This window comes from Nematolebias whitei, chromosome 7 (assembly GCF_014905685.2).
Source record: "Nematolebias whitei isolate Nwh7 chromosome 7, NemWhi1, whole genome shotgun sequence".
Taxonomy (NCBI): Eukaryota; Metazoa; Chordata; class Actinopteri; order Cyprinodontiformes; family Rivulidae; genus Nematolebias; species Nematolebias whitei.
In genome coordinates, this window is record NC_056504.1 from 14,597,701 (window position 1) to 14,610,354 (window position 12,654).

General features: G+C 39.0%; 1 protein-coding gene across 1 annotated transcript; it reads left to right on the forward strand.

Moving 5' to 3' along the window:
• The first annotated feature begins 141 nt into the window (after window positions 1–141).
• On the forward strand, window positions 142–12,515 carry tfe3b (transcription factor binding to IGHM enhancer 3b). Its single transcript, XM_037679285.1, has 9 exons — window positions 142–285; window positions 3,281–3,503; window positions 8,729–8,953; window positions 9,399–9,494; window positions 10,163–10,274; window positions 10,375–10,431; window positions 10,921–10,996; window positions 11,144–11,309; window positions 11,708–12,515. Exons 2-9 carry the CDS (start codon window positions 3,312–3,314, stop codon window positions 12,152–12,154), a joined length of 1,371 nt encoding a protein of 456 aa, XP_037535213.1. The 5' UTR covers window positions 142–285; window positions 3,281–3,311; the 3' UTR covers window positions 12,155–12,515.
• The last annotated feature ends 139 nt before the right edge of the window (window positions 12,516–12,654 follow it).

Sequence of the window (12,654 nt, forward strand, 5' to 3'; positions counted from 1 at the left end):
GTACAGTACAGTACAGAAGTACAGTATACTTAGATTAAGTACAGTACTTGATGTACAAAACAGCTTTTTTTTTTTTAAATGTACAAAACAGCTGCTGAGGAATCCCATTTGACAGCTGACAACTACTTCCGGGTCACATTTTTCCTGCTGACCTCAGTCCAACGTAAACAGTGTTTAGAATAGTGGTTAGCTAACGATTTTGTAATCACCGACATTGTACAATGGCAAAGAAAACGGAGGACTCCGCAAACTTATGGCCCTGATTACTTTAAAGTAATTTATATGGTACGTATCTTGAATCTAAAATATATATTTTAGCTACATAGCAGTAGCTTTTGGGGCAGCTAACGAGGGTTAGCCGACTAGTTAGCTAAGCGCTAACTTCCTTTTTTACTTTGGTTGTGTTGTTCGTTACTGCTGAAAGATCGAATCTGTCCTCAAACATAAACCACTCCTGTCTTTTGCTATACTTTAAAGCTTCAGTCAAAGGTTTCTGAAGTAAAAGCTGTATTTTTGTGTATGTTTCTTGTTTGAGCGGCCCGTTAGCATCCCGGAGCTGTCAAACAGCTCTGCCAAGTCATGACGCCTGAACACCGCTGCTTAACATGGAGATTACAAAACAAAAAGTATCCTCAGATTGATGTCTGACGCTTGTTAACTATCATCTAACCACTCAAACAGATATATGATTTAAAAAATGGAGTCCTATCAGAAAAATGAGCTTAGCACTTTTATTAGCGGTGTGTTTATTACATAACCAGCCAAGAGTAAGCTGTGCTCTGAATGCAAACTGCATATTAAACACTGGAAAACTTGTATGTTTTCTAAAGTTAGTGGTCTATTTTTAACAAAGTTGTGTTATGTAGTATATACGCAATAAATACAACAAACTCTCCTGTAGGGTCTGAGCACCACCTGAGATATAACAAATAGTTTGAGCTTCATAAGAACAAAATGTTCACATTGTTTTTAACGGACTGTCACCTGAAATAAAGCAAGTTAACAGATTACTTATGCCTTTGTCTCTTCGACCTGAAGATATTTTTGTCGTGTGTTAAAACAAATGACTGCCATTAATAAAAGCTTAAAATTAACTTTCAAATGATCAATATGCAGGTACAAAAAATAATGAAAACAGAAAGATTGCAGCGTTATAAAATGACAACCTCTGGAATGAATAGTTTCCATTGACTAATGTAACAGGTTGTCACCAGTCAGTAAAACTGGCATAATGTATTGCGTATTAATAATTTCTACTTCATGAACCTTTCTGCGAGTATTTTTTTAATAAAGATTTTAAAATGTTCTGACTTTTTCAGTGGTTAGAACAATATTAATACAATATTTTTCATAAAATTATTATTATTATTAGACCTTAAATCCCTCAAAAGTGTTTTAATTACTGCTTAAAACTACAGAGCACTGTAGTTACCTTTCATAACACTTTGGTAGTGAGAAAAAGTATATGCTGATGAACCATTCTGGTTGATTTAGATAATTATGTGCTTAAAATATAAACTAAGAGTCCCTTAGTGTTGAAAAAGTTCTTTTTTCACATTTAGGATAATCAAGCAGCTTTTGTTGGAGCCAAAGTTTAAAATGATGCTATGGTTGTCTCTAAAGTGGGAAGTAAACAACTAGATGACAGATGGAGTTCTGGGTACTTTTTCTATATGTGATCAACGCAGGTGCCCCTTATTCCAACCCATTACCAAATAAATGTATTATTATTAAGTTGTATATTTAAAATATTAAATATAGCATTATTGTATGACAGTACAGTACATCACATTATGCATTGTTTTATCAGTGTGTGCAGTAACAATATTGCAAAAACGCTGCTTGGATCACATTAGGTTATTATTCCGAGTGTGATGCATTCATGCTCTACATACCAGAAATACATTAGACTGTCCAGACGGAGCTCACTCCTTATTTAGATGAAGATGGTGGACAATAAAACACACAGTGGTGTGAGTTGTAATGAGAAGAAAAAGAGAAGTGTGGATTTATCACAATTCATATATTCACTGACTGTAGAATTCAGCAACAATATTACACTTGTGTATTCTAACACTGTGCAACTAAGATTATTTTGAGTTATCTGTACACTTCATCTTGCCAGTTCAAGAGTAAAGATAGACTTTAAAAGCTAGGAGCTGACAGAGCACAGCCACACCTTTAGTCAGATGTTTTAGAAATATTAGACGCTCTTATTTCACCTCACACATTTTGACTTGTAGGTGCTGAAGAGTTGCATTCCACTTCTCCACCTGTGCATGTTGGTTTCCTGTACAAGGTGCACGACTGCAGAACTTCCTCTTAGAGGAACGCTCACTTCGTTAATCCATTTTTATACTCTTACAATTTACAAATCAAAACTTCTGCTGGGAAAAATTATTCACGGAACGGTTAAGCGAACTCATGTTTGGTTGTATCCATTAGACAACTTTCTCCACCTTTTACAGTAGTTCTACATTAGTCTAAAATGTAAACAGACATACCCATTCATTGTGAACAATGTTACCTGCCGCTGTAAAGAAACTGTTTACTAATTTTACTGACTGTCAGTTCCTAAAGCAACTGTAGCAGGGGCTGATGGGCTTTAGTGACTTTAGTAACATGTTTAGAAAGTTTCTTTCAGTATGGCATAATTCATAGCTGCTTATTACAGAGTAGATTTATATATATTGTAAATATTGTCAGAAATATTGTATTATTTTGAAAAAGCTCAGCAGTGAGGAGATCACAGAGCAATTTATGATCATCAGCTTGTTTTTTTAATAACCTCTTCAGTATATTGAGTTGATCTGCATGTTCTTACACATCATGAAATATGGTTGTTTTTATAAGGGTTGAACATCAGCACATATAAAACTGAATATTTTTTACATTTTTGAGCCAATTAGTCACAAACTATCCAAGATTTTTATAGCCTCAATAATTCACTGTTGTAAATTTACATCTAAGATAACAAGTGGTTGCCCAATAACATAATTGTATAATTATCATAGTCTTTGTCGTTTTCATCTGTGTGATGTCATCCTTCTTGCATCAAAAATCATTTTATATAGTCTGATTTTGATTTTATGTAAGTAAACCAAGTGCTTGGGATATTGATGAATGAAAACAATGTGTTTATTTTGAGTTTAAATATATTAGAAACCATGAGGAGCAGTCACATTATGACAAACATTCAAAGCAGCATCATTTAAACACTAATGCAGATTATTTTATTTCCTCTAGCACCAGTTCAACACTTTGTTTATTTGTTTTCCAGCTCCGGCTCTAAACCTTGATCTGTACCCATCATGTCATCCCGTGTGCTGCTGCGGCAGCAGCTAATGCGAGAACAAGCTCAGGAGCAGGAGCGGCGTGAGGCCCAGCAACATGCCTCGGCCTCTCAGCTCCGAGCCTCCGACTCCACTCCTGCTATCTCTGTCACCCTGCCCCCCAACGCTGCCCGCCCTCCTCCTGCACAGGTGCCCGTGGAGGTGCTAAAAGTAAGAGTTTGTACATCTGTTCTTAAAAAGAAGTTGTTAAAATGCTGAAAATTATAGGTTAAAAATAAAATGCAGTGATTTAAAATTCAATTTGTTTTAGTTTGTTGATAACATTTCTTATAAAAGATAAAATGGAAATTAAGTTGTTGGGTTTTTTTTTAGGTTTTTTTATTTTTTATTTTTAGAAATTACTAATTTAGAGATTGATACAAAAAACAACAACCTTGAATGTAACGTTTCATCATTGTTTATTCCTTTTTTCTTAAAAAAACATTAAGCATTGTGAAACTCAGGCGAGTGGAAAAGTGTTTTGTTTTTCCTGATGTGGCTCCATAGTTTCAGGCACTTCCCTTTAGTTTTTAGTCATGACTTAACTAAGTCAGGTTAAAATTCATCTTTTTAACTACACTGAACAAAAATATAAACTACACTTTTGTTTTTGCTCCCATTTTTCATGAGCTGAACTCAAAGCTCAAAGGCTTTTTCTACAAACACAATAGTCTTTTTATCAAATATTGTTCACAAATTTGTGTAAATCTGTGTTAGTGAGCACTTCCCCTTTACAGACATAATCCATCCACCTCACAGGTGAGACATAAAATGCATCTGTTTGTTGTCCATAACATATGCCTGCCTAAACCATAACCCCACCCCCACCAAGGACCACTCAATTCTCAAACCGATAACCCAAAGAACACCATGTCTGCCATCTGCCATGTACAGTGAAAACCAGGATTCATCCTTGAAGAGAACACCTCTCCAACGTGCCATACGCCATCGAATATGAGCATTTATTTCACTCAAGTTGGTTACGATGACAATTTGCAGTCAGGTGCAGACCCCGATGAGGACAGCGAGCACGTAGATGAGCTTCCCTGAGATGTTTCTGACAGTTTGTGCAGAAATTCTTTGGTTATGCAAACCGATTGTTGCAGCAGCTGTCCAGGTGGCTGGTCTCAGATGATCTTGGAGGTGAAGACGTTGGATGTGGAGGTCCTGGGCTGGTGTGGTTACATGTGGTCTGAAGTTGTGAGGCCGGTTGGATGTACTGCCAAATTCTCTGAAACACCTTTGGAGACGAGTTATGGTAGAGAAATGAACATTCAATTCACGGGCAACAGCTCTGGTGGACATTCCTGCAGTCAGCATGCAAATCGTATGCTCTCTCAAAACTTGCGACATCTGTATCGTGCGGTGTGATAAAACTGCACATTTTAGAGTGGCCTTTTATTGTGGTCAGCCTAAGGCACATCTGTGCAATAATCATGCTGTCTAACCAGCATCTTGATATGCCACATCTGTGAGGTGGATGAATTATCTCATCAAAGGAGAAGTGCTCACTAACACAGATTTACACAAATCTGTGAACAATATCTTGGAGAACTTTGAAAGTAACTCAAAGAAAGCAAAATCAAAGGTGTTAAATGCAGAATGTTGATCATATTAACAAAGAAAAATTAGAAAGACATTTCTCAGAAAAAAAGTTTTGATGACAACATTTGTTGCTCTGAAATCTATGCGCTGTTTTGTAAAAATTAGAGCCCGACTGATATACAAATTTTGTCTATTGCCAATACCGATATTGGGAGGGGAAGGCAAATGACAATAACTGATGTAATGGCTAATAAAACTGAGCTGTGTCCACCCCTAAGAATCTAAGTAAACAGCAAGTGGAGCAGGGCTTGTTTATTTAGAGCAGCTGTTAACAACCATGAAGCTAAGCTAATCAGATCCACGCTTTAATTAGTCCAACAGTAGGTTTACAAGTTGTGTACTGGTCATAAAAACAATCTTCCTAACGTGTGTTCACATTTTCTACCCTCCGCTATTCAACGTAAAGTTATCAAGTGTTTACAAAAATATAAATTACACAAAGAAATGCCCTTCCCTGTTCATTGTTTGAACAGTGAGTCATCTATGGTGAAGGCCTAATTACAGTAGTATTGACTGCAGCAGCATTTTGTTTTTTCTTTGCAAAGAAGTGAAGATTTCAGACAATGTATTTCACTGAGGACAACAAAGATAACGTTGCTAACACTGATATATTTTACCTCTACGTTAAACTAATTGCTCTGGATAAAGTTTTACAAGGTAAAATGTGAGATAACCTAGAAAACCTAGCCAATGCTAGGTTATCTAAATGTTAGCTTGCTAACTTGCGAGGCACATAGCTAATGACAAGCGTGTTGGAGGATTGAAGATAATTTTTTTTATTGTTGATTTTTTTTTAATCTTACAGATCAGTTAAAATAAACTTAACCATGCTCTGCTCAGCAAAATATGCCACACAGTATTACTCCCTGCTTTAACTGAAATCGAAACTTAAAGTGAACTGCCATGACTTGAAATAGTCTGCATGCACCCTCTGCTGGATACGTTGTACAATTACGCAGATTCTCAGCATTTTAAGGGTGAAAATTAGAAGTGCTTATATTGGCACATAATGGAACAATTATCACTGATACGATCTGTCCCCAAATGCCTATACCGGCCTAAAATATCAGTCCTCCCGATATATCAGTCTGGCTGTAGTAAAAATATTTTGAATGTAACTGATAAAAATTGTCTAATCCTTCCTTTTATTACCTCGATGTGTGCTTTATTCATGGAGAAAAACGTAAAATTAATAAAAATGTATAAATCAGACAGTTTTCCACCTCACTCTGCTTCATCCTTAATTATTGTAGACTTGGAAAATTCAACAGTGCGTTTGAGTCTGATTTATACATATTTCCCACTGCTGAAGAAAAAGAGTTGTTGCCTTTGTGTGTGTTTTCACTTGTCTATAGTTTTAGCAAAATATCTTATGAACACCTAAAGAGATTTTAATGAAACTTACAGAAAATAATTATTACCGGTTGATGATTTTCTACACAGCTAATCCACATTAACAAACACAAAAAGAAAAGCTTTGCAGAGAGTGGTGAAGGCTGTTGGAGTCAGCCTCCCCACCATCACAGACATCTACACTAGTGTTGCATTGGGGCCTAATAAAGCCGGCCCGGACTGGACTGAGCCCGTAGTTTGTTTGTTTTTCTGAGCCCTACCTGGGCCCAACCCGAAAAAAAAAAAAAAAATAATAATTAAGCTTTTCTTGCTTTTGTAAACAAATCAGTTTGACATGATAGTTTTACAAATGTAATGAATGGAAGATATAAGACTTATTTTTATTAACAAGTCACCAAATGGATATTAACATAAAAAAGAATAGCCTAAAAATTCAACTGTAAAGATAGGCTATTATACAGATGAACAAAACTATTTTTAGAGCTAAATTATTAGGAAAAATATAGAAAAGGCTATTTTAATTGAACGCGATGCTCGCTTTGGCTTTTGTAGATTCTTCTACTTCCTTCACTGCAGATGAGAGCAGGTGCGGAGATGCACGCAGCCGGCGATCAGCTGATTGATCCATCCATTATCTTTACCCACTTCTTCCTTTTCGGGTTGCTGGGTCACTGGTGTCCATGTCCAGCAGTTACTGTGCGAAAGGTGGGGTACTCCCTGGACAGATCACAAGTCCATTTCAACCAGGCCGGTGACAGGTGTCCATCTGAGCTTAACGCAACTTTTATAAACCTATTTAAACTGGTCGGTCCAGGCCGGGTTTCAGGTTCAGGTTAGAAATGACAGCTCTAATCTACACCTCTAGATGCAGGAAGAGGGCCACCTGCATCATGAAGGACCCCACTCACCCAGCACACATACATTTTGCTCCGTTCCCCTTAGGAAGGAGGTTAAGGAGCATTAAGTGTAGAACCACTAGACTGAGGAACAACTTCTACCCTGAGGCTGTTAGACTCATGAATCTCTAACCAGAATAATCACTGTGAAAAATCACATCATGTTGCTGCTGATCTGTTTCATGCTGCTGTGTTCATGCATGCTCATCTGCTCACACAGACTCATGTTTTTGCTGCTGTTCCTCGTATTGTTTTTGTACTACTAGTGCTTAGTGTATTTTTAGTTAAACATTTTTCTTAGTTCATATCTTAGATCTTATTACTGAAGTTCTTTTACATTTTATACTTTTGTTGGATGTGATTGGGACCCTGTGCACCCAATTTCATTCCACCACATGTGGTGTGTATGACAAATAAAGAAACCTGCCAGTTTTACAACCATTAGTCTAAAACCTAAAAAGAAAATAGCACGATGGCTTAGTGGTTAGCACTGTTGCCTCACAGCAAGAAGTTCCTGGGTTCAGTTCCTGGTTGGACCTGGTGTATTTCTGTGTGGAGTTTACAAGTTCTTCTATTGAAATGTTACCAAAGAACTTCAGTACTTGTGGGGTATTGCATGTATTTATTACTCTCTTAATACACAATTTATACTGTCTTTGGTTACCACCTGTTAGAGTTGCATTCGGGGCCCCAAAAATCCGGCCCCAGCCCATAGCCATAATTTCCGAACCCCACCCGACCCAAGGAATTAACAGTAATTACAGGTCCGAACCTGAAGCCCCCCCCCCCCCCCCCCGAACAGTTTAATTAAGCTTTGACTGCTTATATAGTTAAGGGTCGGCGGATGCGCGCGGCTGAGTAAAGGGGGCAGAAGATCAGAGCTGAGGGGATGTTTGTCCTTTCATGGCTGTCAAAGCGCATTAAAATCCCTGCTTGTGCTGCATTCTGCATTATTCAGACACAGACCCTGCTCTGACATCTTGGATATTTTGTGATCTCACCTGTTTGGGTTGTCGGCCGCGCTCATCCGCTGAGTGCAGCGGCTGAATGAATGTCCATTTGGGCGATGGATCACTGGCAGTAGTCCATCTGAAGCTTAACTGAACTTTTTACCTCTTTCAACCAGCTGGTCAGCACGCGGTCAAATGGCCATGTGCAGCTGGTGATTGTATGGCAAGCCATGTTGCCATATAATTGGATCGTCAGCCACGCTCGTCCGCTGACGCAATCAAAAGCCCGACACCGACCCGGCTCGCACATTAAGCACATTATTATGGCCCAGTATGAATCCAGGTTGGGTGGAGTCAGGCTCTGGGTTTGGGTTAGAAATGACAGCTCTACCACCTATATCAATTTTAACAGCAAAACACAATTAAATAAAAACATTTGTTTAAAAAACTGTTCACATCACTGCATTTCTTAATATAATTGTTACTCAGCGTTTAACTGTCTAAACACTTTTGTATTCATAACATAACTTGTATTAACTGTTTAGTGCATCAGATTTACACATTTATCGTTAATGTTTTTGGTATGGTTCAGGTGCAGACCCACTTGGAGAACCCCACCAAGTACCACATCCAGCAGGCTCAGAGGCAGCAGGTGAAGCAGTACCTCTCCACCACTTTGGGAAACAAGACGGTGACTCAGACTCTCAGTGTGTCCCCTGCCCCCCAGTCCAGTTCGGCCCCTGAAGTTGGCCCTTCGGCCAGCAGTGCCCCTAACAGTCCTATGGCTCTGCTCAACATTGGATCCAACAAAGAGGAAGTAAGAGAAATCCTGTGGTTTACTGTCTTCTCTGTGGGCTTGTGTTTGCTTTGACAGCAGGTTGCTCAATGCTGCCTATTTGCCTTTTTTGCAAAATCACAGTACAATTTTGAGGAAGTTAAACACAACTCGTTTCTTGCCTATTTACGTTTGTTGTGCAGCGTTAAACTAGAAGCTCCCACTGTGATGAAGCGTGCCCGTTATCATCTCGCTCCTGTTGGGCTGCTGTCACAATAAGATGTGAAATACTACACCTGTAGTTTAACTGAGCCAGCACTTCTCCTGCATCTTTGGAATCATCTTCCTTTACAGCTCTTGCATTGGGTTAAATGCTTTATGTCATGACATTGTGTTTGATGCTAAAACACACACAATATGTCTATATTTTTATTACTTTAGTACAGTCTAACATGTCCCTGTGGGTGAATCTCTGTGTTGTATCTAGATCGATGATGTGATCGACGACATTATTAGCCTTGAATCCAGTTTTAATGATGACATCATTACGTTGATTGACTCTGGTCTTCAGCTGCCCAGCACGGTGAGAACAATACATTCACTGAACTGTGACTACTTCCTTTTCAACATTAGCTCTGACTGTTTGTTCTGGTTTTTGGTGACAAATCTCACTTGATTTTAGGCAGCTCAGTCGCACTTATCTCCTTATAATCGGAGTGTTTTTTTCTGTGAATGAACGCTCTCTGTTATGTGTGGAATTTGAAAGCTGTGGGAACAAATATGCATTTCTGGCACTTTGTTACTATTCGTCACAGAAGTGCTGCCTGGGCGGGGTAAAGCTGTGGGAGGGTGGAAGACAAGGGGGAAGCGAGACAGTGGATTTTGCTGACAGGAAAGTACTCTGGCAGGTTAACCACTAAGTCTCAGGAAGCTCGTCAAAACTGAACGGTAAAATAGAAAATGAGGATTATGGTGATGATTTTGGAGGACAAGAAAAAGAAACTCAGTGAGGTAAATGTGTTCTTTGGTATTGAAGCAAAGAGAGACCGTTTGTTGTTTGAATAACAGCAGTCGATTAAAACTTAGTTTGAAAATATTGTCAATATTTTGCTTCAGCTTGTAAAAAAGGCATTTATCTGATTCTAAGAAACCAATTGTTAAATATGCATTTTTTTCTGAATATGTAGCGGTTGTGATTTCTTCCATTAAAAGTATCTATCTGTTGTAACGCGTTGTTTCTTGTGGTTCAAGCTCCCAGGAAATCTGTTGGACGTTTACCACAGCCCCGGAATGGCTGCTCCTACGCTTACTGTCAGCAACTCCTGCCCCGCTGACCTGCCAAAAATTAAAAGGGAACTTTCTGGTACAGAATGCACTTACACGTGCTTTGATTTTTATGAAACATGCAGTAATTCTCTTTTTAGTTTGATTAGAGTTTAAAAAACATGACTTTGTTTTGTCAGAGTCAGATGCCAAAGCACTAATGAAAGAAAGGCAGAAGAAAGACAACCATAACCTCAGTAAGTTCACATTAATTTATGCGTTCTGCTTTTTCTGTAAGCATACTGACGACTTGTACTGAAATGAATGTGAATACAGTAACACTATGCACAAGTACAATGCAGATAGCTGTCATTGCATAAGGTACCATATTTTTCGGACTATAAGGTGCACTTAAAATCCTTAAATTTTCTCAAAAATTGACAGCGAGCCTTATAATCAGGTGCATCTTATGTATTAATTCTGATTGTACTTACTGACCTCAAACCATTTTTATGTGGTCATTGTGAATGAGTTGAATAAAGTTTGACTTATCTGACTGTTTTGTTTTACTTAATGTACCTATAATCCTGTGCGCCTTATGTATGACAACAGACCCGTTCATTGATATTGCACCTGATAATCTGGTGCGCTTTATAGTCCAAAAAAATATGGTATGTGTTTTTTTTCTCTTCCATTTTCCATGTTACACTCATGTTTCCTTTCTTTCTCAACCTTCTGGACTACAGTTGAAAGGAGGCGAAGATTCAACATCAATGACCGCATAAAGGAGCTGGGTACTCTGATACCCAAATCCAGTGACCCGTAAGTTGCCTTATTGAATTTTTCTCCAATTATTTATTTTTAAATTTTAAAGCTTTTGAAGTTCTGCACTTTGTTCCTTCAACTGTTGTAAGTAATCAAGTTTTGTTTCTGCTGTGTTTTCTCTTTTATTTTTTTTCCCCTCTAACGGTCGTACAATAATGACAGGGACATGCGATGGAATAAAGGCACCATCCTGAAAGCTTCTGTGGATTACATCAGGAAGTTGCAAAAGGAGCAGCAGAAAGCAAAAGATATTGAAATGCGGCAAAAAAAGCTGGAACAAAACAACCAGATTCTAATGTTACGCATCCAGGTAGTAAAAGTGGTAAAAAATGTTACGTTTAAACCACAGATGCTCAAAACATTGTTGTATATTCGAGAAAAACAAGACAAAAATGCACATATTCTAAGAAGTAATTGTTAATATGCTCAAGTAAACCTTTCTGTGCAGACTTTACGTTATAATGTTCATCATATTTTATGCTGTTGTGTTATCAGCATAACACTTGTGATATCTATGATATCTTACTGAGAGGTGCCAACACTTACTTAGCACACAGTTATGACTGCAGGTTAAAACACGTGTCAGTGAGAGCTGCTTCAGTCATGGTTTCTATGTTTTAAACCACTTTCCATGTACCAACACATTCTCCTAGGTGTAAACCAGTACCCGTATCAGTGTGAATGCCTACGTGTCGCTGTTGTTCACAGGAACTGGAAATGCAGGCACGGCTCCACGGACTCTCATCTGCTGGCGTTTCTTCGGGTTTGCGCTCTGATCCTTCCCTGCTGCAGCATCAGGCAGCTCCACAGAGCAGCCAGTCGGTGCCAGGAGGCGCCTCCACCCAGACTTTTGTTGGTCTGGGAGCCGCCGGGCAGCCTTTGCCAGCCTCCTTTCTGTCCCCGCCCTCCTCAGACTCCCCCGCAGGAGTCACCATCAGCAGCCCGCTGGACCTCGGCAGCCTGAGCTTCGCCGAGCTCGACGACCACGCCGCCTCGGCTCTCTACCCCGACGTTGGTCTGGGAGACATTCTAATGGACGAGGGGTGCGTTCTGTCTCCAGAACAGGGGGCCGAGCCGCTGTTTTCTCCTTTGTCACCAGGTGCCTCTAAAACCAGCAGCCGCAGGAGCAGCTTTGAAATGGACGAGGACTTGTGATGAGTCTGGTGTGGTCAGAGACCGTCTGTAGGGACAAGAATGTCAGGAGGTGTAGCCTTTATACCAAAAGTCTATTTATACAACTGAACCTAAAACAAACTATTCTAGATAATGATACTAAAAGATTAAACCAGAGCAGGCAGTTCCTGATATATTTACTATTCCTGTTCAGAACAGGTCAAGTGATTAGGTCTAAGTTTATAAATACAATCTTAATTAAATGAATATAGCAGGCATGGGCCTAGATTTAGGAAATCAAACATTCTTACGTAGTTTTTAAGATTGATTCAGAGATTTAAGACGGATGTCTTGTTTTTAGCTTGTATTTAATATATGCATTTATTATTTGTAACGATAAAAGCTGTGAAGTGTTTTTCATGGCGACGTTGGCATAGCAAACTTACTGAGAGGTGCCAACAATACGTGCACGTGTTTTATTCTCCTTCAACTGACTGGAATCAGGGTTTGTGTAAAAGCAGTCGCGCTCTCCTCCGTGTTGG